Source organism: Opisthocomus hoazin, chromosome 1 (assembly GCF_030867145.1).
Source record: "Opisthocomus hoazin isolate bOpiHoa1 chromosome 1, bOpiHoa1.hap1, whole genome shotgun sequence".
Lineage (NCBI taxonomy): Eukaryota > Metazoa > Chordata > Aves > Opisthocomiformes > Opisthocomidae > Opisthocomus > Opisthocomus hoazin.
In genome coordinates this window covers 125,777,864-125,801,825 of record NC_134414.1, presented here as the reverse complement: position 1 = coordinate 125,801,825, position 23,962 = coordinate 125,777,864, and the positions used below count along the sequence as shown (strand labels likewise).

General features: G+C 40.6%; 1 protein-coding gene across 2 annotated transcripts; it reads left to right on the top strand.

Moving 5' to 3' along the window:
• Positions 1 to 5,104: 5,104 nt before the first annotated feature.
• On the top strand, positions 5,105 to 23,372 carry NSUN3 (NOP2/Sun RNA methyltransferase 3). 2 transcript variants are annotated; one of them, XM_075434905.1, is made up of 6 exons: positions 5,105 to 5,188; positions 5,504 to 5,613; positions 7,193 to 7,536; positions 9,164 to 9,318; positions 9,846 to 9,967; positions 22,695 to 23,372. In XM_075434905.1, exons 2-6 carry the CDS (start codon positions 5,516 to 5,518, stop codon positions 22,954 to 22,956), a joined length of 981 nt encoding a protein of 326 aa, XP_075291020.1. In that variant the 5' UTR covers positions 5,105 to 5,188; positions 5,504 to 5,515; the 3' UTR covers positions 22,957 to 23,372. The 2 variants fall into 2 exon arrangements, with proteins under 2 accessions (XP_075291020.1, XP_009931692.1); XM_009933390.2 differs by lacking the exon at positions 5,105 to 5,188 and adding an exon at positions 5,191 to 5,279.
• The last annotated feature ends 590 nt before the right edge of the window (positions 23,373 to 23,962 follow it).

The following is a 23,962-nucleotide window of genomic DNA, read 5'->3' as shown; positions in this document are numbered from 1 at the left end:
AAATGTGTGTTATGCATGTTGTGTGTGTGGAAACATGTATCAGTTTTGTTTCTGCTTTTAAAATGAATTTTACCAATATGTGACCAAAGTACTAAAATAAGTTTCATACAGTTTTGCTTATTAATATGCTCTGTAATTATTTACTGCAGTAGGTTTTTTCAGTAATTTATACTACCTTTTTATTTGCTCAAGATGATATGTATGTGCAGAATAAAACTAATGCACAGCATCAACATGTTTCCCATATTGTCACAACTGTATAATTTTTTGGAAGCAAGGGTAGTCATAAATGTCTAGTGGCTGCAAGTCTCATTTACATTGCTGAAATGTACAAAATAAGGGACCTTATAGGTGGACTCTTTGCATATTTTTACAACTTTAGTGTGATCAAATTTAGAATATATTGAAAGATTGGCACGAAGTTGTGTATACCTGTATACATATAAACTGCTTTGATAGTGCACTTAATATTTGAAGAGGTAATAAGTTGCACAGTTGTAAGTTGAGAGGTAATAATTATCGCACAAATTAGAAGATTTCGTCAGGTTCTAATGCTTTTCGTTGTCAATAACATCGCTTTCAAAATGTATCAGTGCATTCAGCTAAGAGTATTTGTACTTAAATACACGAGTGGTAAGTACACAGAAATATGCTACATAAGCAGAACATTTTGCATTCTTTATGTGCAACATTTCAAATACGTTTTAGACAAAATATTTTAATGGGAAGTTAAATGTGTTTTCTAAGATAAGGAATAATAATTTGCATGAGCTGAATTAATGTAAAAGGTAATCAGTGCTTCAAAATAAGTCATTCTCATTGTTGTCTTCCTTTTTAGCCAAAACTTAGAATCCACAGAAGGACTATAATAGTATAATTAAAGGTAGGTATATTTGATGTCCATTAGGTTTAGTTTCACATCTGTGACATGGTGTCTCCATGTAAATAATGCGCAGTAAGCCAGGAACGCTCACACTGAGGTGAGGCAAAAGCACTGCGATTTTAGAGGAAGCTGCCTGATAATCTTGTGAGATCTCTATTTCAGTTCCACAGTCCTGACGGAGAATGAGACAGCTTTGAAAGCGTTACCTGCAGCAGACAGCTGACGCCAGCTTTCCAGCAGCCCTCTCGTGAGCCCTGGTTTGGAGGCTCAGGGCGGCAGCAAGGCCCCCGCAGAGGCAGCGAGGTAAGCGTGGCTGGCGTGGCTGGTACCACTGGATGGAGCACATTGGCCACCCCACTGGCTGTCAGCGGGGCCACAGACACCCCTCTGCAGCGGGCTCTGAGACCCTCTTGTTTCTTGCCTTCTGGGCTGTGGGTTCTGTGTGAGCTGTGTGAAGGCTGTGGTGGTTTGCCTCTCCTGGAGACCCAAAGAACCGTAGCTCTGTCCTCTGGAGGCTGACCTGTCACTCAAAAATGGGTTTCTCAGTTTTGCTGTCTTAGGTGACTTAAAATAAGGTTGCCAGGAGTGGTCTTGTGACAACTTCTTCTCCAGTAGCAACCAGTATATTTCCTAAGAACTGTTACTTTTTGCATATAATGATGTCACATCAGAAAAGATTGATGGGCAGTAACAAAGCAAGCAGCATAGGCTGTTTTTTTCTTTAAATAACATTTGAACAGTATTTTTTTTTCCACTAAGATTATTCTAGTGTTTTAGTTGAAAGCTTAATACTGTAACTTCAGGATGCTACCCGCTAACTTTGCCATACTGTCTCTTGGCTTCCTAGCTTCTGGAATTCATTCAACTTAAAAGTCCTTTACTATTTTGAACAGAACATACCCCACAGCATTTCAATAGATGCATCCGGAAATGGAGAAATGGAGTGAACGGTGATTTTAAAAGTAAGTCTAGCTTGAGACAATTTTATCATAGGACAGAAGAGTCTTTTTCTTGTTTAGTTGGTTTTGTGAGGGGTTTGGGGGCTGCGTTTTGTTTTTGGTTTGGTTTTTTTTCTATTTTCTCCTCCTCCTGTTCACATAAGCTGTATTTTTGTGCTTAGGATTGCTCTGGCAACTACTCTATGGTAACAAAACCTGTGCTTTCCAGAAGATTTTAGGAGAGTGGACCATGGAATGGTTAGCAATCTATGTATACTCCCCAGTTAATATGAATTTAGGATCACTTCAGATTTTCTTCCTGCTGGGTGAGTGGAAACATTGAGAGAGGAAAAGTTGTGTGAGGATGAGTAACAAGAAATTAAGTCCTTGCATCAAGCCAAGTATGTGGGCTAAACTTGTGAAGACCAACCAACAAAGCCTGAATCAAGTAGCCGTGCTACTGAAATAATGATTCACCGATAAGCAACTAGATAATAGACTGAAGGACTGAGAAAGAATATGAGACTCAGGACTGTGAAGTGTACACGCAAAAATTTTCTGTGGAAGGTAGCAGATTTTGCAGACTTCAAACTGATGCTTAGTCAGTCTTCCCATCATGTTGGCATTTGCTACTGCAAAAAACAGTGGCCTAGAACATATAATGCAGAAAAATACAGTCTTAAAAAAGTTTCCCGAAGAGTACTACATCCCAATAACATTAATTTTCATGATATTCTAATTACATATTTTTAATCCTAAAAGTCATGCCTTCCATGACTTTGATCTCCATAAAACCTAGCAAGCTTTTGCTAAGTCTGTCCTAATATACCAAACAAGGAGAAGACTGTTTGCTTGTGTGTTTCTAAATTACCGTGGTGGTGAAGACTCAATTTGTGCTTGCTGCAGGGAGCTGTGAACACCTGAAACTCTACAGTGAAAGTCACAGTAATGGCCTGTCTTTTCTGCTCGCTAGGCTTGGAGGGTGTTGATGTGCTGGTGGTGGCATTTCGGAATATCGACTCGCTGATTTTAAGATGTTTCGTTCATCCTCTGCTCTCTGAAACTATCGGGGGACAGTAGGGCACACACCGTGTCCTCTTCCTGTGCTTTCCTGGATGCAAGGACACGCGTAGAAAACGCAAGGTTGCACTAAGGTAGCTTACCTTGAAAGGAAGTGCATTAGCGTGAGGGAACTGTGGGCTGAGGTTAGAGTGGAATTGTGGAGACACAACGGATTTTACAGAAATGAGATGCAGTGTGTGGTTTGTGGTTTAACCGGGCATCCAGGCGTGCACGTGGTCACTTGCCGTGGCACTGTCGTGCTTAGGTGACAGAAATCGCAGAGTCTTGGGTTGCTTTTTATTAAGAGGAACGGTAGCCTGCCTTTCGAAGCAAAGTTATTCATTTAGAGCCAGTCCGTCTCTTCAGTAGCACGTAACAGAGATACAGGTTGCAGCTGCACTTTTACTGTTTTGTTGTAGTTTGTTTGTTTATGATCCCGGTGTTGCTAGTGAATAAAATATTTATAAAGTCCTTTCTTTACTTCTGATGTGTTGCAAATCTTACTGGTTTCGGACACCTTACTCGACACTGACGGCACCATCTACAAGTGGAATATTGCCTTCTGTTCAGGGGAAGGCGATTCACTCAGCGTATGTCTTTGTTTTATTGGTACACTAAAATTCAGTTATTGTATTTTCTTGTACGTTACTGGTCTTGGCAGCATTACAACCGCAGAGAACTGTACTTCTAAAACCGGTTTTGTTCTGGGCCTTGTGGTAGAGCTCACTTATCAAAAAGCCATTCCGGTTTCACGTTTGATTTGTGGGAGGTCTCCATTTTGCCGACTGGCTCTTTGTCAGGATCCTGATTGAAACATTTTAAATAAGCTTTCAAGTCTGATGGCAATTTGCATGAAGTTTGCATAAGTGTTCTTAAGTCTTCATTAGTCACTGCCTGAAACGCAAATATTTATGCATATGGTAGCGCTCCCGCCTTTCACCTTTGCGCCCGCTTCCCGCCTGGATTTCCGAGGCGGTTTCGGGGCGCAGGGGCTGCGTGGGCAGCCGCTGGTGGGAGCGGCCAGCAGACCAACCTGCGGCCCCGCGGGGGCTGCCCTCGCCGAAGGACAGGCCAGCTTGTGAGAGAGAGGGGGCACGCGCTCGGCTCCCTTCTGCTCGGCCACCGTGGCCACCGCCACTTGAGAAGCATTTGCGTGAATAGTTCTCACGCTCCCGTGGATTTTTCTGTGCGGTGGTGGCGGCAGCTTAAGCTGTTGCCGGTCCCCAAGCTGGCTTAGCGGAGGCTGTCGAGCAGCTGCGGGGCCCGCCTCAGCCTGGAGCAGCCGGGGCCCGGGGCTGGCGGCCGACAGCCGTTGGCAGAGGCCTGGCCTCTGCTGCGTCCTCATCGTGGCCGGCAGCAGCACCCCGCACCGGCTCCGGTTTTGTCAGTTGGTTAACGGAGGGTGCGTGACGGCATCTCCCCGGTTTATCTCCCGGCAGGGCACCTCCGCCTCCCGCGCTGGAGCCCCAACGCATCCCGGCAGCCACCGGGCGCGGCGGCGGGGCAGGGTGGGCGGCGCTTCCCCCCTCGGCCGTCGGGGGGCGCCCCGGCGCCGCCGCCCCGCCCGTCTCCGGCCACGGGGCTGCCGGCGGTGCCACCGCCACCCCCCCCTTCCTCCGCCGGGCGGAGCAGGTGAGGCCGCGGCCGGGACTAGCGGCGTCGGTCGGGCTCGGCAGGCGGGAGCGGGCGGGGGGGGTGGCGCCCGGTCCCTTCCGGGGCCGAGCGCTCCCGCGGAGCTTCTCGCAGCCGGTCTCGCCGTCAGCGCCGGGGCCGCCCGTCTTCAGCCCCCTCCGTGGGGCGGGCAGGCGGGCGGGCAGCCCGTGGCGGGAGCTGGGCCCCAGCGGTGCGCCGCGGCGCGTAGCTGGGAAACGAGGAGGTGGCAGGGGTGACCGGAGCCCGGCGGGTCCCGCAGGCCCTGCTCGCCGTGAGCGGAGGGCCGCTGCTCGGGCGGGGGGGGGCCGGCCGGCTCCCGGCCCTCAGCGAGGGAAGGCCGGCAAAGTCCCTTTGGGGTTTCCCTTCCGAACTGCGCCAGTTTGCTTAGAAACCAAAAGTTCTTTCCTCCCCCCAATAAAATATAAAATGTTCGTAGGCCAAAAAAAAAAAAAAAAATCACCACAAGAAGTATAGCAAATTTTTTTTTTTCCTTATTCCTGCAGTAAATTAGTTGTTGCGGTGCTTGGCGGCTCAACTCCAGCTGACTTCTACAACGATTCAAATTATTTTCTGTCGTTACGCTCATGGGCGCGCCTTGGCAGAGACGGTGGTAGCGCGCGGTCAGCATCGCGCCTTGCTCGCCTTGCCGCTGGTACGTCAGGGTCCCGGGGAGCGCTGTGTCGTCAGCATGGCGGGCACGGAGAGGGAGCCTTGTCAGCCGGCTTTGAACCATCTCTTCTCAGGTGGGGAAGAAGAGAGGACGCCATCTTCACTTGTTTGTTCTCTGAAATTCCTGGTCCGTCTCGGTCACGTGTGTGGCGTGACCTTGGTATCTCAACATCCTCATGTTACCGATGCTAAGTTGATTTAAATTGCTAAAATGTTCTTTTAACAATTCTAGCGAAAATTAGGGAGGGTTTTGATTGTTTGTTTTTACTATTTTTCTTTTTTCCTCCCTTCTCTGAAGCTGGGAATTAAAATGAAAGGGAAACTTCAAAAGCAGATCTGTCAGGTCGTTCTGGATCATTTTGAGAAGCAGTACACAACGGAACTGGGAGATACATGGACTCGTGTCAGGTGTGTTGTGGGGAGGGAGAGGACAGGTTCCGTTATTTTTTAAATAAAATGATTCATAAAATGATTTTGAAAAGAGTCGTGGACTGTAACAACTGCTGCAGTTTATTTTCAGTTTAGAACTAATGTAAAAGTGTGAAATGACAGAAGACTAAGACTTAGAGTTTTTTAGTTTTTTCTTCGACATGATTCTTTCGGCATGATAAAGTTTCTGTTCTCCTGTATGCATGTGCGCTGCAAGGAGACTGCCATCTTACGTGTTTGTTGACTGTTCTGTAAAAACGTAGTCCAAAAAGCACCCCCTTATACTTAACAGCTGCTGTTGGGGGGGGGTGTGGTTCTGTAGCTTTGTGGTATCTTGAGAGACTGGGACAAAGATATTAGGAAAGAAATACATCCCCTGATTTCTTTCATTAGAAGAAATTTAATATTAATGACGTGTTAAAGGAGATCATTTAATTTGGGCCTTGATCACACAGCTGCTAAAGAACTGGTTGTGGTATTGAGAGAAGACATCTTCCCTTTCCTGCTCGCTGATGGTTGTCGCTCATAGGAGAGCCAGCAGAAGAGCCCTTCTGGAGAAGTTCACTGCTTAGCTTACACACTTTTCAACTGAAATTTGAACAAAAGCACTTGACTTTGACCTGAGGTGCATGAGGAGTATTCCCATGATCAGTGCCATGTTTCTTTGAAGGGAAAGGTATCTTACGTGATCAGAGTCTTAGAAATCATGTGATTCCTCTGAGTGCCCTCTTTCGTTTAACCTGTTTGGATTTAAAAGTAGTTTAAAAAAAATGTCTCCATTGTTTAGAAAAAAATAAAAGCATAGATATGATGCATTAGTTTAAGTGACTGAAAAACTCTTTTAGGTTGGATCAATGCATATTTCTCTTTTAGGCAGTGAATATTCCTGAGGAGTATTTTTTGAGGCTAAATGAAAAAATACTGAAAGAAATTCAAATAGAAAATGGGTGAAATCCACGTAAAAAAGATCTGAAAAAGTGAACTGAAATACGAACAAGCATGTTACTACCATATGAGCACCGCTTTTTGGCTGTCTTCCAGGAGTATCTGTTGGTTTAAGTTTTTCTGGCCTAATATTTGCAGAACATAATAGGAAATTTAGAAAAGAACACTTGTAAAAACTCATTTTATGGTCTTGGCTGGAACAACCATTGCAAAGCCATTGTGATTCTTTTTGCTGGGATATTTGCAACTAATATTACAGTTGTTCTTTGTCTCTAGGGAAGTACTTTATAGTCGGAAAGAGCATTACGTGTCGTAATTTGTAACTTCTACAGTTATTTGTTAAAGAATTAGGAAGAACAGAGGACATCTTGTTTCAGAAGAAGTTAGTGTTTTCAATGTAATAACTGGAGAAAATGGTGGCTTGACTTCTAATTAAAATAATTTTCCTGCATACTTTTCTTAATCATATCTAATCAAAATGTTTCCTGTTCGATTGTACCAGAATTATCCAATGGTGAGATTGTTACTCTCATGTAAGAAAAGGCTTCCTACTCTATGGAAACCTAATTTTGTTTGCCAAGTTATTAAATAGCATTTCTTTTTTTCAATCTAGAGATGTACTCACATACCCGTTGTGCTGGCAGTACGCTGTCCTGCTTAACAAGTTCAGCCAGTCCGCTGAACTGGAGAACACCTTGCGTGTGAAGGGATATCATCCTGCCTTTCGAGGACCTTTGCCCTATCTTCCTGCATCGTTGAAGTGCTACATCAGGAGAACTCCTGGGAGATTCCCTGCACAAAAACACCAGGCTGGTAGACTGAAAGAGTATTTTCTGCTGAATGCTGCTTCGCTGTTGCCAGTGCTGGCATTGGAAGTGAGAGATGGGGAAGACGTTTTGGATCTCTGTGCTGCACCAGGGGGTAAATCAGTAGCTACACTGCAGTGTGCCTATCCAGGTAATGTACCGAGGTGCTGCTGGAAGCTGATCCCTGACTCTGTGCCTGGGCTATTTCAGTTGTGCCTGTTTTCTGTACAAGATTTGGGATGGGGGCAAAAAAAACAAACAACAGTTTATGTTCCAAGTTGTTCCATGCTGTTTAATAAAATTTTCATGAAGTCGTTTACTTAAAAGAGGATGAAAAATGCAGTAGTTATTTAAGTATAGGTTACTGCAGACTGACAGACAAAAGTGGAGTAGATATATGTTTTTCTTCCTCTACTGGTTCCCTTATTGTTACTTCTCAGCGAGTTAAAGTGATGTAGCCTTGTTGGCACAGGGAGGTAAGTAATCCGCGATCTTAGAATACTTGTACTTTTTTTCTTTTTTTTTTTTTTTTTCTTTTCCTCTGCTACCTCTCTGGCCAGTGCTATGCAAATAGTGTAAGTAAATTTAAGTGTACTGATGTAAAGCGAAGCGTAACAAATTAAATGTGCAAGATCTAAGCAGAGGGAGAAAGCTTATGATGAAGAATTGGTCTGCATCAGTATTTAACAAGCTCTGTGTCTCAGTCCACCTAGATGTTGCAGAAGGGCACCAAGATAATCACAGTATTTAGAAGGCAACAGCAAGCAGCAGCTCAGCTCTTCCAGGCCAGGGAGTTAAAGCAAGCTGTGATTGCTGTTTCTGAGTGTGTGTGTTAGCTTGGGTAGTAATTGTCTCAAAATGTTCACAGCACCTTATGTTCTTACTGATGAGACCATTACTATAACCGCCTGTACCTGTTGATTACAGCTGGTTCTCCTTCCCTCTTCTAGAGGAAGGAGGTGATGCCAATGATGTAAACTAAATGTGGATTGCCTTTTCAAAAGGTTTGAAAAAAAACCAACACTTTTATCTCATGGCTGCTTCTGAAGATACAGAATTGTTGCTGAGAATGTAAGAATTTAATTCTTAATATACCTCAGTGAATGCTAAGATGTACCGTACTGTGTGTGGCAAACGTGGAGTCTGGCAACCTGTGGAGACATGAGAAATTTTGTTAAATTAGAAAACAGGACTAAAAGGAAAAAATACCATGCTGCATTTGTGGTCTGGTACAAGCAACAGCAGTGTTTCTGCTGAAGGGGTAACCACTCTGGCTGCATTGTTAAAAGTAAATGCAAGGAAAAGGCTTGTTTTAAAACACTTGTAGCTTAAATTTCAAGTAAATAAGGGGTTGGACTGCTCAGCCTACGGCACACAAAGCTGATTTTTAAATTTTTTTTTAAGGTAATTAATTAACAAAGGGCAGGTACTTCATTTACACAATGGCTCAAGGAGCCCAGAAAGGCACGCACCTAACACTTGTATTTGGATATGGATCATGTTTAGAGTTTGTTTTACCGTGGAAGTCTATTGCTACAGTAAGTATTGGCTAGTGCATGTTTATGGATTGCTCTGTAGGTGCATGTTGAAATTTACTCAGGTTTATAAAAATTCAGCAATGTTATAAAATGTGCAATAACATAAACACATAAGGCGTAAACTCTATGGCAGTCATAGCAGAACTTCTGAAACCAGCGTAACTCCTTACATTTGTAAAAAAAACAAACATAAAAAACATAAAAGACTTATTTCAGGGTCTTTTTTTTTTATTTTCTAAGGTCGGTTTCACTGTAATGAATATGATGATTTGAGGTCAAGATGGCTGAAACAGACAATAGAATCCTTCATCCCGGATCCTATGATTAACTTAATAACAGTCTCTAAACTGGATGGTAGAGAGATTGGAGATATTAAACCTGAATTGTACGACAAGGTAACTTTACTACTTATTAGCAAATGATATTTCTGGATTGCGCTTCTTTTTCTTCCTATGCTGCTCTTTTTTTAATTTTCCTTCTTTTCTGTCCCCTGCAAAAATATCTGACTGATCAAGGGGAACCAAGGTCATGTACAGGGTTTGCAGAGCCTCGGGAATCCCTTAATGAAGCCTGTTGTGCATTGTTCATGTGTTAGGTGATGTCATCCATTTAGCCTCAGTATTGAATTCTGAAGACCTTATAGCTGCGTTCTTTACATGATGTGTGATTAGGAAGGGGGGAACAAATCAAAGCTATTCGGGTAGAGGGTACGTTTGGAGCAATAATTTCTTATCTTCCACCCCAATCCCTCCATAAATCCATCTCACAATAGTAGTTAGATTATTTCTGCCCCTAAAAGGGAAAATAAAAAGGGTTTTCTAAGTGTTTGCAAAAGTAAGTTGAGTAGATTTTTGGCATACAGTGTTCAGAAAGTAAATATCTTTGTTATGAATTGTCTTATTTGCTTTTATGTGTTGTATAGGTACTAGTTGATGCTCCTTGTTCAAATGACAGAAGTTGGCTATTCTCTTCTGATATTCAGCAAGCTACACTTAGGCTAATACAAAGGAAAGGGTTATCTTCTCTGCAATTCCAGCTGCTAAGGTGAGAAGTGCAAAGGAAAGCTGTTGAAGGAGCTTTTCGTAATTGATAAAAATGACGCGGGGGCAAGATTTTCCATGTTTAATAACAAAAATCAGGTTTCACCATGTGAAAAGTGTGAAGAACATGTTGTTGCGATTGCTGTTTAGAATGAAGAGTTATTCTAGGTTAATGTGAACATGGAAATTTGTATGGGGTAATATAAGCAGTGATGCCTAGGTCTTCTACTACCATGCTGCTGTACAGTCCTGTTAACTTACTCATTCACATATGTGTCCCTTTTCAGATGAGTCGGAACAGTCTGGTACCATGTCAAAATATTTTCAGTGGACACAGCCGAAGTGGTTTTAGGTATATTCCTCAGCTGAGGCGAAACCACACATATATTTTTTAATAGTTGTTTTTTAACTATTTGTGAAAATAGTCTATAAACCTGCCAAGCTGGTCATTCTCTCCCAAACTCCTTTTGCTGCTGCCGCAGTTGTTCTTTCACAGAATTATGCCTTACGGTTCTTTATTGCAGTTTTTTTGCTAACTGAGCTGGAAGTCCGGACTGGTTACCAACCATCACGTAGGGCATTACTTAATGCTGCTTCGGAATTTTCTTTCTGGGCTGTTTATATGAAGAGATTGAGTCTACTGTTACAGATTCTTACATGCTGCTTGAATTTAATACCCATTTGACTATTTGTAGCACAGAAAGACTACTAGGGGTAATCCACTGCCCAGGGATAGGGTAAAAAGTAAAAGAATGTGGGGTTTGGTGGGGGAGCGAGCATTGTTTCTTTATTTTTCAAGAACATCCACCAAATAATCCAAATCGAGGTTGTCATGTATTACACTGTTTAATGATGCTGGCATTTGTGAAGCGTTTCAAGCTCTACAGTTTTTCACGCTGGGGGGGGGGAAGTGACTTCCCAACAATACCTTCTAGACTTGAGTGTTTTTTGCGAAGTAGCAATCACGCCTGAAGTCCATCTGTCAAAGCAAATTGAGGGAAAAATAGCACTTTAGAAAAAAGAAAAATAAAGTTTTTATGGAAAGTTCCCATTGCAGCAGTTCAAGATAGTTTTGCATGACTTCCAGTTGAAAAAGGCCCAACAGAAGCCTATGATTTATAACAGAAATATGAGTGTCTTATTGCAGTAATGCATCATGTCACCCATTTCCTTTGAAGAAATCAATCACATTTAGAACACTGACCTGTTTCAGTTTTCCCTTTTCAATATTTGACATATAAAATCCAATTTGTGAACCCCTACCAAAAGAAAGCATATATCATGCAGAGAAATTTTGAGAATTTGCATAAATCACTCCAGATTGTAATCCTGAAGTGGAGAACTCATGACAGCAGGAACCTTGTTTTAAAAAAAACGAGACGTTCCTGTCAGCCCAAATCAGATTTAATTGAATTATTCCTAAAGCAAGAAGAGAACTTTGCTTCTATTGAAAATATACTTTACTATAGCAACAGCAATAAAAATTAGATTTGTAGGGACAAAATGCTTCTGATACGTAGGTTGTAATAACAGGATGGTAATTTCAATTTCATTGCTCAACGTAGGTCTGAGTAGTTCTGTAGATAGACCAATCTACTGTTATGTGCCCTGGACTGTTTTTTTTGGGGTTTTTTTTGCCTTTTAGAAGATTTTGGAGCATATGAAATAAACAGTTAGGTTGCAGATTTAGAAATTACAACCTTTATCGGGTAAAATATTTGACATATACGTAGTAAATGATATAGCTGTCCACTGTATTTTTATTGTTCCTTTTGTCTGATGGCTTTAGAATGAATTTCCGATACTAATGACGTCTCAGATCATGTGTGAAAGGGAAAAAGGAAATGATAAAATGAGATCAGGAAAGGCTAAATAACTCATGCAAGTCTATTAGAAGTTTGGCGGAACTAAAATTCTGGAATGCTACCCTATTCAAGCCTTTATTTTATGGGTAGGGTGCATAACTATAAATAAAAGACTGAGTTGGTATCCTGCCTCTGATACTTCCAGTAGTATTCAGGAAGGCTGAACCTACATTCATCTAGCTGAAACTGCATGTTATGCGAGTCATCTCATGCAAAGCTACGCCTGACCAAGCATTGTTTCAGTTTAGCGGTAGTGTTGAGTAGAAGGATAACACACAAATGAGAAGAAGGAAATGCAAGGGGGAGTTCTGTTTTCATTTCTATCAAGTGACACTCAGCCCAAAATTTGCGATTCCCTCTTTCTTAGTTAAGGAAATGAAGGAAATACTTCACTTGTTACCTGTTTTTCTGGGTTTGGTCATCTTGTGCTCTTTTTTTTGTTTGGGGTTTTTTAGTAGATCAACTTGTGTGGGGAGCTGGGAATATCAGAGAGAAAGCAAAGGAAGGAAAATTGTTTATGAAGTACATAGAGACTTCAGAGAATGAAGATCTGAAAGAAGCGTTGAAACTGATGCAAGGGTCTTTCTACTCCAGTCTGAATAAAATCTGAAATGTAAAATAAGAAGGATAAATGCTGAACCACAATTATAGAAGCAATGAGGATACCACTGATTTGAAGGAAATTGAGATTGTAATGATTGTTAATACCAAAACCAAAGCATCTCTACTGAGTGCTATAATCCAAGAACACACTGCAAATCTTGTTATTATTTGCAGTGTTCATGCAGAAAACAAACTGTGAAGCAAGGAAGGAATGTTTATTTCCTGATACTGAATGCTAGCACAAAATGCAGCGGTTCCCATAAGTAAATTTACCAATGTTATCAGTTCTCAGATAGCAATTAAATTTTGGGTTAAGCTCGAGTATGTAATAACTTAGTGGTGAAACTGTTACGGATGTTGTAATTATTCCTAGACCAGTTACTGCAGCTGAAGGAAACTGTGTTAGTCTTAAGCTGAAAATAAATCCAACAGGATACAATTTAGAAAATGCAGCAAAGACATTCAGAGTACTGTAACTGTTCTACACACAACATCTCTCAGTAATTAAACAGCTCTAATTGGTGTTTAATAGAGTTCTGGTCCACAGGAGCTCAGACTAACTTTAAAAGATACATATTGGCTGACTTTCCTTTTTTACCTCTTTTTCATCCTAGTAGTTAGCTACAAGGGAGGTTGTCTTGAATACCTAAGACACGCGCTAACAGAGTTAAGAGGTTTGGGGGAATTCGGGCTGCATGAGGAGTTTGAGGTGTGCTTTGGGTTACTGGTAGCAAAGTAAGCCATATGAAATGGTCGTTTTCCAGGCTGATCTCACTTGAGTTGTATGTATTCTCATTTTTCAAAACTCTGAATGAAGAATTAAACTTGGATAGAGAAATACAGAAAAGTCTTTATTCTTCCTGTTAATTAAATGTTTCAGTTCCTGCTTAGCTTATAAATGTAAGGACTTTTAAGGAATTATGGCTGGTTCTGTATAACGTATGTATCTTCTCTTACAAACCCCTTGCAAGTGGAGTGCAATACTGAGATAAAATGAATGTTTCCCTCTGTAGAAAGATTTTTTTCCTTTGAATATCAATCATAACATAGTATTTGAAATTGCTGATCTTTTTCAAGAAAAGGTTACCAGAAGTTTGGGGGTTTTTTTTTCTTATTGAATAGTTTGGGAGGTAGAAGGGTTATGCACATGCTTGTACTTGAAAGCAGAAATAAAAAAAAACTCAACCCAAATATTCTGAACCTATTTTTCTGATATAAAGGGTACTTAAACCGTTAGATAATGTTATATGTAAGTGACGACGTGTTGTGCAAGTGGCTTCATGAAGATTTTGATCTGTGTTTGTCTTGCTGCTTTGGTTCTGAGCTTCACCGGAGCAGAGGCTGCTGATCGTGCAACGAGTTTGCGTGCTGGTTTACCAATCTGCACACATGCGAAGTAAAATGAGATTGACATTTTCCCTTAACTCATCAGGTAGAACTGACAACCAAAGCCTATAAAGGCTAATCTGCATGCCAAGGACCAGCTTTATTTTCTCTAGTCCAGACCTTTGAAAATATATCTGACCTAGAATGAATGTTAAAACTTCCGGTGAAAACGTGGGACACAAACGTAACAAACATGAAATTACAAGCTACTCTGTTTTCTGTGATGTATGAAAATTAGTGGCATGGTTTCGCAGAATACATATAGTCATAGATTTTATTTGTTGAAAAAGTCTTTTTCACATAGTATGTGGTAGATACTGTGATTTACTGGAAAAATCCTGATACTTCTCCTTCTGCATTCAGTGTCACCTCTGTTTTCACTGACACGTGGAGTTTTGCACACATACCTAGAAGAGGAATTATGTGCTCTAAATTGTGGGTGCTTTTTGTTATTGTGAAGGCAAAAATTGTTTTTTTTATAAATGTACCCTCATATATTTAGCATGTGGTACCACTGTACCATTTCTGCTTTGATTAAGACAAAAGCCTTTGTAGCACATGGGCATGTAACAATGAAGTAAAGGGGAAGATACTCACAATTAGCTAGCTGTCCTGTCCAGGCAAAGTGATTCAGTTTTGTTTGTGATTTGCTACTCATGAAAAAAATCTCAACCTTTAATGTGCATTGCAAAGGCAAGGAGAGCCAGTGTCTTGAACCTTGAAAAAAATTTACCGTTGTAGAAGTTGCTTTAGTGTCAGGCATTAAAAGGAGGGCAAGGCTGAATGTTACAAGGGCAGGAGAAGCACAAGGGAGTCCCTCCAGAAATACGGCAGCCATCTTCTGCCATAAATTTTTGTTTCAGTGTGTGCTGGACTCCTGTGCAGGAGCTCGCTGGGTGAAGTTCAGGGGCATTCTGGAGTGACCTGGAGGAATTCTGAACCATGGCATCGGAGGGCGAGAGGTGAGCTGAGGAGGTGAAGTGAATGCCATTTTCTGTGGAGAAGGGAAAAAGGGCATACAGGAAAGTGGAGAAAATCGCATTGAGGATTACTTCATCACACCATTCTTCAGCTCTTTGCCTGGAATTTTTCCCTTTGCTCCTCTGTGGCAGACCATTTAACCCACTCATTATACAAAACTGTCTAGTCAAGTAGCTCCACTGGGATTTTTTTTAGAATTGCAACTGTTGGACCAGCAAATCTTCTGAGGGTTATGTGGACAATTCCTTCTTTAACCACTTTCCATCTTGGAAAAGCTCAATAGTTTATGTAGACTGCTGGCCCCAGGCTCCAAATTGGCCATGCTGTTCAGGGTGTCTTACTGGGCAAACTGTGTTCCCTCTCTGTGCATCCTTGCCCCTCTGGATGAAAACAGTTAGATAGCTCCTGACTGGACAGGGAACCTTTTTGTTCTCATTTCGTATGCTTAAATGTGGGATGTTTGTGCTGTGCCATTCCCTGAAACACTGTTGGTTGTATTGCTGGAGGTATGAGTCATTTTACTGAGTCATGGTTGGCTTGAATTTCTTCACAAAGAGTGAGTGCTGTGGCCATTTTTGTGGCTTCACTTTGTCTTCCATCAAAGATGTTAAAATAAACAGTTTCTGGTTTTAAGTACTGCCTGGTTCATTAAGCCTTTGGTAGTCCCTGTGAGTAACTTAGGGATCAAGTCTCTTATGATGATATGTTGCAAAACAAAGTTAATTGAGTTAATAATCAAATGCACAAATAAACAAATAAGCTACCCAGAAGCAAGATAGCTGTTTTGGGATCACAGATTTAGATTCAGACACAAGTTTTGCTTTGATTTCACCTTCAGTCCTTCCTATGTATATGTGTGGTTCATAAGCTGTATGAAAAATACTAACTCTAAAGCTGTGTGTCAAAGTCTGTAGTGGGCTTCAGAGGTCTTTCATTCTCCCTTCCCTAGCTGCGAAGGTTCTGCTTGCACTTTATTTTTTTTTTTACTTGCAAATAATAAATTAAAGTTGGGAAGATGGATGGACCTCTGAGAGTGTATAAGGTAATTCTGTGATGACTAAAACAACGGAAGCATTGAAGGTTTGTGGCAGCAGGAGAAATGGACTACCTCTGGCTGCTGGAGGCTAGCCAGCTAGAAACAGCCTTGCCGTTAGTGATGCTGAGCGTGCGGACACCCAGTATGTGAGTGTGCGAGGCAGCCACAGCGTCGAGAGTGGAAGCAAATTTCTTGAGCGTTGCGTTAGCACTTGTGGCTGCTGTATCTGAGAATGGGAAACAAACCAAGCTGTTACCATTACAAGGGCAGTGCAGTTCTGGTATTGCGAAGGATGTCTCATGGCCCTGTGTTAGCAGGGTGAGTGTTTCAGAAGTCACCATGCATTAGAGGAGAAAGCTCAATAACGTTAAACTGAAGGTCCAGTCTTTGCTTTAGAAGAATGTAAACTTCTTTGCTGTAGAAATGTTATTTATCAAAATTTTCAGGACAAATTTTGGCTAGGGCAGAACAGGGTCAGTTTTTGGGTTTGTGGTGTTTGGTTTTTGTTTTTTTTTTTTCGTGACTCTGTCTACTTCGATTTGTAGTTCGATCTAATGTTGAAAAAGAGCAGTTTGCTTCATGTTTCTCCTTTTGCTACTGTGTTATTCGGAACCGCAATGTCTTTCCACAGTAGCAAAGCTTGCTTAGAGAGGAGCAGAAGTAATACATGCTTGGGGTATGGAGAGAATACTTGGACTAGTGTCTCTGTCTCCTGTGCACCTCTGCGACCACCCATCACAAAGTATGAAAAAATCTGGCATTTTGACATAGGAGGAATTACCTTATCATTTTGGCTTGGTTTGGAGAAAAAAAAAAATCAAAAAACCTAACATGCAGGCCATATTACCACGATGTATCTGGACTTTTATAAGAGCAGGAAGGAAATGTGTGGCATCTTGAGTCAATAAAAGAATAGGATTGAGGGTAAAACAAGTGCATCTTGAGATGCTTCTTTTCTTGAATAGCTTATAAAAGGGTTGGCAGTGTTTATTCTGATCAGGCATTATCTTGCATATCAGATGGAAATACATCCCAGTTGCCAAAAGATGGCACTGTTGAAGTGTTGTATTATTTTAAAATTGCCTAAAATATGTGATCTTTTTACTTTAATACTGAAAATGGTTGAATAATTAACATAATTAATACTGACCCTTCCAGTGGCATGGTACATAAACCCAAGCACAGGAGGAGTAGGCTGGACATGCAGGTTCTAGCTATACTATGAAATATATATGTATTGTCTGCCTGTTTTTAAAAGGATGTTTGAGACGCAAAGACTTTTAGAATGAATGAAATGTCAGCCTATCATGTTTAATTTTCTGCAAGCGTGAAAAATCCTCTTTTTGGGTTCTTGCTAACTATGCTGTAGTTGCATGTAGGAGTTTTTTGCTTTTAGAATTGTCATGTGGCTCTTGAGTGGTCTTTTTTCCCCTGGGATATTAAATAATAATACTGCTCTGTTTTCCCCAATTTATTATTAGCGTCTTCTCCATTGTTAGATTTAAAGTAAATCTTGAGAAATAAACAAAATAATTTATTTTAAAAATTTTATCCAATACTCCCGTAATACAATGGGATAACACAGATTAATGCATCTTCTGCACCTCTGGCTTCCATAGTACAATATGTGCCATTGAACCTGTATCCAAAGACACACCCTACAAAAATATGAAGTATTGGTAATACTTAAATCTCATTTGGAATGAAGAGGGGAGCAATCTGCATTTGTTAAATTGTTTTAGAGTACTTCCTGAATGGGCTGGACATCAGCCACCCTTTTGTTTAGATTAAAGATGTGTCTTGCACTTATGTGCCAGAAAGATTTAAGAGTGGATTCGGTGGCTATTAAGTGATAATGTCAGTAGTTTAGAGCAAGCCTGGAGAAGCATCAGGCAAGTTTCTACAGAATGATGTGCCGTTGAATCTCACTCTGTCCTGCAGTTTTCCAGCTGTTGTAATTCCAAGTTATTGATGATTTGAAAATACCATTAAAATTTTGGACTATTTGATATCACTGAAGTCTCCTAAATTGTGATATGCTCATTTGTACTAAAGTTGTATTCAGAACCCCCGAAGAGAGCTGACTTTAGCATGTATGTCGTCTTGTAACAAATGTCCAATAGTACTTGGAATTCTATAGTGTAATTACTTCTTTTACATAATGTTTTATGTTGTCTCGTGGAAGAACTATCTTTGGAGATCTTGTGTACAGGCCTTACATAGTAAACAGGGCATGTTAATGGATTGTCATGCGTTCCACCAATTTTAGTCTTTTCTGCTATGCCTTGGCTATTTTATGGTGGTAAAACAATAACCTCACACTTCTGCATTGGTGTAGTATGATGGCATGCAACATAAAAGCTTGAGTTTCGCATGTCAGCTGCCGACAGTAGTGCTGCTTCTTTAAGGTCTTGATTGCAAGTACTAATGTGTTGTCGTGTTACTAAAACAAAACTGGTTGTAGGGAAAGGTACGCAAGTCAAGAGGCTTCAGGAAAAGTTTCCTGTGCTTTTAATGTGTATTCTTACATTTCTTCATATGAAGCTTGAAACGTTGCAGTATTAGTGCCTATAACATCTGAAATTCATTATGGTTATATACCTGAATTTAAAATTATGAAATTAAGTATAACTAGATCTATATTTAAACTGAAAACTTTAGTTCTTTAGTAAACATGAAGGTCATCTGTACCACTAAGAGAAAAATAACTGCAGATGAATTACTTTAAGTAATGTATTTTATTTTTAAACAATGTATTGTAATAAGGGGAAGGTGAAAAAATATTTTAGGGTCTTCTAGCATCATTTTTAATTATTCTAGATTTGGAGCCTGGTTTTGGAAGTTACAAAGTACCTTATAACAGGCACCACATCCCTTCAGCTAAGAGTCAAGCTTTGAGTAAGGATTTGGGGGATAAACAAGATACCTAACTGGAGAGGAATCTTATATTCTTAGATGGTGGAGTCACAGTAGCAGTGGTTGGTTCTAATAGATATCTGTAAGTTATGCTCCAGCTCTGACCTATCCCTTGGATAAGATTGTTTCCCTCTGTGGATTAGAGAGGAAGTTTAAGTTTCTTAAATTTATTGGAACAAATTCTCATGAATGAATTCTGTCATGCTAATGACAAGGAGACCAAACTCCCTGAATCCGCTTAGCCCAGCGCAGTATCACCCTGTGACTTTGAGCCCAGCACTTCTTCACTTTGAATTTTGCAGCTCGGTGCAGGTTTATCAAGAGCCAAACATGGCTTAATCAGGGATGGCGGTCGGTTGACTTTGAACACAGCTTCTGAAACAACTGTTGCTGAACTTGACAAGATGGATAGATACATTGATTAACCTTGCAGCATAAAGTAATTCTCCTTAGATATTTTAATTCATGACTTCAGAGTGAAGATAACTGCACTGAGCAGCCTGACCTTTTTGGGTCATGGGCCAGTGAAGATTCCCAAGCTAAGGAGGCTTAGGGTTAGGGGGTTTTTGATGTGAGATTTTCGGGTTTTTGTTCAGAAGCCTGTGTTGCTTTTTCCTCTGAATCACTGCACCAATGACTCAGTTATATGAGCGTGATGCCTTTGAAAGTGTTGACTTGAATGGTTGTTACTTTATACATGGTAAGACAAGGACACTTGGCAAGTGTCCAGGCTATTAACCCTGTAAGCTGTAGGTACATCTAGTTTTTTGGTATTTACTTTTACCTTTTCTGCTTTTACGTGGTAAAAAAATTTTCTTACTTGTTTAGAAGTTCATGTGGTATCCGTCTTATAGGTAGGAAAGCAGTTGCCATTATCTGCTTCTGTGAGTAAAGTTATCAGGTATGCCAAAAGTATGTCTTCATTGTCATGCAAAAAACACTTCCTCATTTCCAAGCCAGCTAGCTTCCCTCTCATGGCTTGGTGTTCCCATAAACATGGAAAAGGTGTAGCTGGAGCAGGAAATTCTATGAAAATGAGTAGAGTAGATGGGGCCTTATAAGGCTCAACTGTGAGAGTCCATGTAGACTTCAGCTCTGTTCTCTTTGTGTTTGAATGTGAAAGCTAGAAAGTGAGCCATTATTACATGGGGAAAGAATGCTTTTATGTTTTCCAGAACTGGTATGAGTCCAAGGAGACCGGGGTCAGTGTACAGTTCTCTTGCTGGCTTGTTGTTCGCGAGAAGTGAAGGTTGTGTGTTCCTGCTCTGCTTTACAATTTGGGTGCACCATGGCTGCTCAGACAGGCCAGAGAGCAGCAGCAGAAGTCCTGCCCTTTTACATGGACAGCTGCAGCAGGACAGCTGCAAACAAGGAAGGTAGCTGGAGAGACAGTGGAGACAGCAAAAGGCCTCAAGTCTGGTGCTTTTGTAGCCTGCGAAGGAGCGCGTGTGTGTTGGAATGCGGAGGGGAAGAAGGATGGATATCTGGAGCTGAGCAATTCAAGTGCATGCTGGTGACAGCAGAATTTTAGAAAATGAGGTCTGGAAGGGACATTAGGATGACACCTGCTCTGTTCTACTGTCTCAAGGTCATGTTGTAAATGTCGTCCCATATCAACCTGTGTCTGAAACATTCTTAAACATTTTTGCGGACTCTCAAAAGCTGCTCAAGAGGTCTGAGATAAGCTTGCAGTTTTCTGATAGCTTTAGCTAATTTTTGAAGTATCCTAGAATGAGTCCATTAGGCCCAGTTAAACTGGAAGTATTCAGACTGCCAAAGTATTCTGTAACCTGTTCTTTACCTGCCGCAGGCTGAACTTGAGCTGCTTGCTCACTTAGAATAAATGTGCTAGCCATCTGTTCACTCTCCATCTTTTTACTAAAGACGGATACAACAAAGGAATTAAACACTGATTTTTCTTGGAGCATCATCTGTTGAGAGAGCTCTGTTCTCTTATGCTAACTAAAATTGGAGTAGTATGGACTCCAGTAAAATATATACTTTGCTTGCTGATTAATGTAACCAAGACCTCTAGAAGAAAGAGCAAGCTAATGTGTAGGCTCCCCAGAGAAAGAGATCGGGTGTAATACGCAGGAGTTGTCACCTGGGAAGGTGAACAGAGTTGTATTATCTCTGTCTGAAACAGTCATTTGTCCTGGTGTTTCCTTATTATTTTGGACAGGACTTTCAGAGTAGCTTTGATCTGTGATCTGCTTTGATCCTGCTTGTGATGGGGCTTTTCTTTATTGATTCTTTTCCTGAAAAGGCCCAATCCTGTTAAAAGGACGTGTCTTTTTCCCCGTGTATTTTCTGCTTTCCTTTCTCAACTGTTTTTGTTCAGATACCACCCTTAGCAAGTCCTCAGCTTGCCTCTGGAGGAGTTGCTGTTTCAATGGCATTGTGTTTATCTGGGCTTGGAATCAGGCTCACTGCATCTGGGAGCTGCTCACGTCATCTGGTGTGAGGATATGGGATTTTTTTTTTCCTTTTTTTTTTTCCTTCTATTTACCTTTCCCTGCATATTTTTTTTTGGGGGGGGGGGAGGGGTGTCAATGGTGTTAATACAGTATTGTCAGTATTATCTAACAATCTCAGATTATTCAGTGTCTTTCCATACAGCATTACTGCATGTGTTATTGTGCTCCATGAGTCCATGCCTCTGGTATCTACCCTGCCCTCGTGCACCTGCTACATTCCCAGTGACACACTTGCAGGCCCCTGAGCGCCTGCCTTGTTATCTCTCTGATATTTGTAAGCTGAGTAACAGCATTCATCTGTTCAGATTCTCTTGTTTATAAACAGAAGAAGTTTTGTTTAGGGAACAATTATATTTTGATGTGGTATTTGCTTCAGCCCAGTACTATCTGTTTTCCAGAAGCAGTGAGGTGATCTGTTTGAATATTAGTTTACAACTCAGTCTTTCAGCTGTTATGTCCTTGAAGGCTCCAAAGTGTATGATTAGAAGGGATTACTTTAAGAGAGCATTTCAATAACAAAGAACTTTTTTTAATGTAGCTTCATCTTTCAGTTATGTGGTGGCACCAGATTTGAAGAATGCTCTTCTGTGGTACAAGATTTGGATTTTTTTTCCATACTCTTAATTTGCAATAGGTGAATATAGATTGCATATCTCATTTATATACTCTCATAGGTTATATTTTATCTGTCTGAAAAGGAACCTTGCAGATCTATTTTGATGGAAAGTAAACAGTCTCTTTAATCTCCTGTTTTAGTGAGGAAGTGAAAAAGAATCTCTGTTCTGTCCGTCCACCAGTAATCATGAAGCTTTCAGGAAGCTTGCAATGTTAAGCCATTATTTTGCCTTTGTTTAGTCAAAATTTGTCAACAGGCTAATAGCTGAAGAGCACATAAACAGACAATATGATCAAATAAGTCGTATTTCCGTAGGAAATCATGTTGAAAAGTAGTAGCTCACTGAAACCCCTGAGTCCTCTTACATGCTAAAGAAGTTGCAGAATTTACAGAAATGTTTGTAAAATTACAGCCCAGTAATTAGTTCAGGCTGTTACTGCAACTGTACATTCTGATATTTGTTCACGCAAGCAGCTAAGTATCTAACTTTTGATGTGGTGTAACCCATTTTGTATGCACAGTTGCAGCATTTTCACAGTTCTGTTGCACATATAAATGTTTGAAGTATATTCTGCAACTCCGAATGGATACTGCTTTTTACTTGTCATTGTTGTGTAAAATAATTAGCTTCAGTTAACTGAGAATACATTAATAAATGAGAAAGCAAAATGTGTTGCAGGTAGTTTCCTGAACTGTCAATTACATACTGTTAAGACAGTTTCATTATGTTATTTTTCTCACATAGATTTATACCTATTTATAACCCTGGATTTATAAGTCCTACATGTTCCCCCTTTACCCCAGTATGTCAGTTCTTACGTTGATTTTGTTTGTTTGTTTGTTCTTTGCAGGTCTGCTATTAAAGCATTGCGTCCCGGTGGATCTCTGGTCTATTCTACGTGCACTCTCTCAAAGGCAGAAAACAGCAGTGTAGTAAATCTCATTCTAAACTCCTGCAGTAATGTTATGCCTGTAGACATAAGTGAAATGGGCAAAGCTGTTTCTCAGGAATTCACTTTTCTCAGTGGTATGCAACAGCATGAACTTCTGGTTCTCCCAGAGAAAGGGAGAGCATGGGGTCCAATGTACGTAGCCAAGTTAAAGAAAATGTAGTCCATCTGATGCCTGTTAGTTTTTTTTTTTATAAGGAGTATGTGATAAATTAATATTTATTTCTAGTATAGTATGTGTAGATGAACATATCCAAGGCAACGGAGTTTAGAGCACTGCAGTTTTGTATCAGCTGCGGCCTAAGAAAAGGGAGGCTAGACACTTAGCTTAGCTTGAAATACTGAATGAGTCTTCTAATGTGGACCTGTGGGCCTCTGAAGTCCTCATGAAGTCAAGGGAACTTCGTATTATTTTCAAGGTGATGCTCTTAAATGGATTTGTATTCTAGAATAGAGGCCTAATGTGGTGGGTTTTTGCACTGAGGTTTGTTCTGGTTTTTTTTAATTACTAATTAAAATTTTTTTAATTACTAATTTGATTTTAATATGCTATATTTTAAAATAAATGGTTTCAATGGTCTGAAGTCATGGAAATCCTGCATTCTTTCTCACACACGTCTACAAATCTGTTTTCCCGTCAGAACTGGACTCTGTATGCAGAGTCTGTCATCTTAAGCGCTGACTATTCCAAGCACTGACAAAACAGGTTTCATATTTGCTAAGTTGTTTACTGGTTAAAAATTATCTTTTGTTTACAGTCGCAAAGGTCAGCAGCTGTATCAATGCCAGCTTTTTGTTTTTTTATGTTTCTGAGCTTACAAAAATATAAATTGAAAGAGTAAATTACATTGAAATGTCCTTAAAATAGTAGAGTTAGATGTGTTTTGCTTTGGTACTCAGTTTGTGGCGTAATGCAGTATATCCAGCAGTCTCTAGAGCACATATTTGAAACAGAAGCAGAATAATTAATAACTGCAATAATGGCACAGTATTCAGAGAGTTTCATTACGTAATTACAGTCGTGACAAGCAAAACAGACAATCTGGAGAGGTGGTCTGTGCCACCAAGTTAAGAAATGTTACGCGAATTCGTTATGTCATATTGGTGGTGTGTAAGGGAAGAGAGTCCCTGTGACAGCTGGGGGACTGATGTTGTTTATAAGTTCCCTT

Excerpts from the sequence above, each read along its gene's own strand:
- NSUN3 (XM_075434905.1), top strand. The coding sequence starts at position 5,516 with ATGAAAGGGAAACTTCAAAAGCAGATCTGTCAGGTCGTTCTGGATCAT. Across the intron at positions 7,537-9,163 it reads ACTGCAGTGTGCCTATCCAG|GTCGGTTTCACTGTAATGAA; the intron begins GTAATGTACCGA and ends TTATTTTCTAAG. Across the intron at positions 9,319-9,845 it reads AACCTGAATTGTACGACAAG|GTACTAGTTGATGCTCCTTG; the intron begins GTAACTTTACTA and ends TGTGTTGTATAG.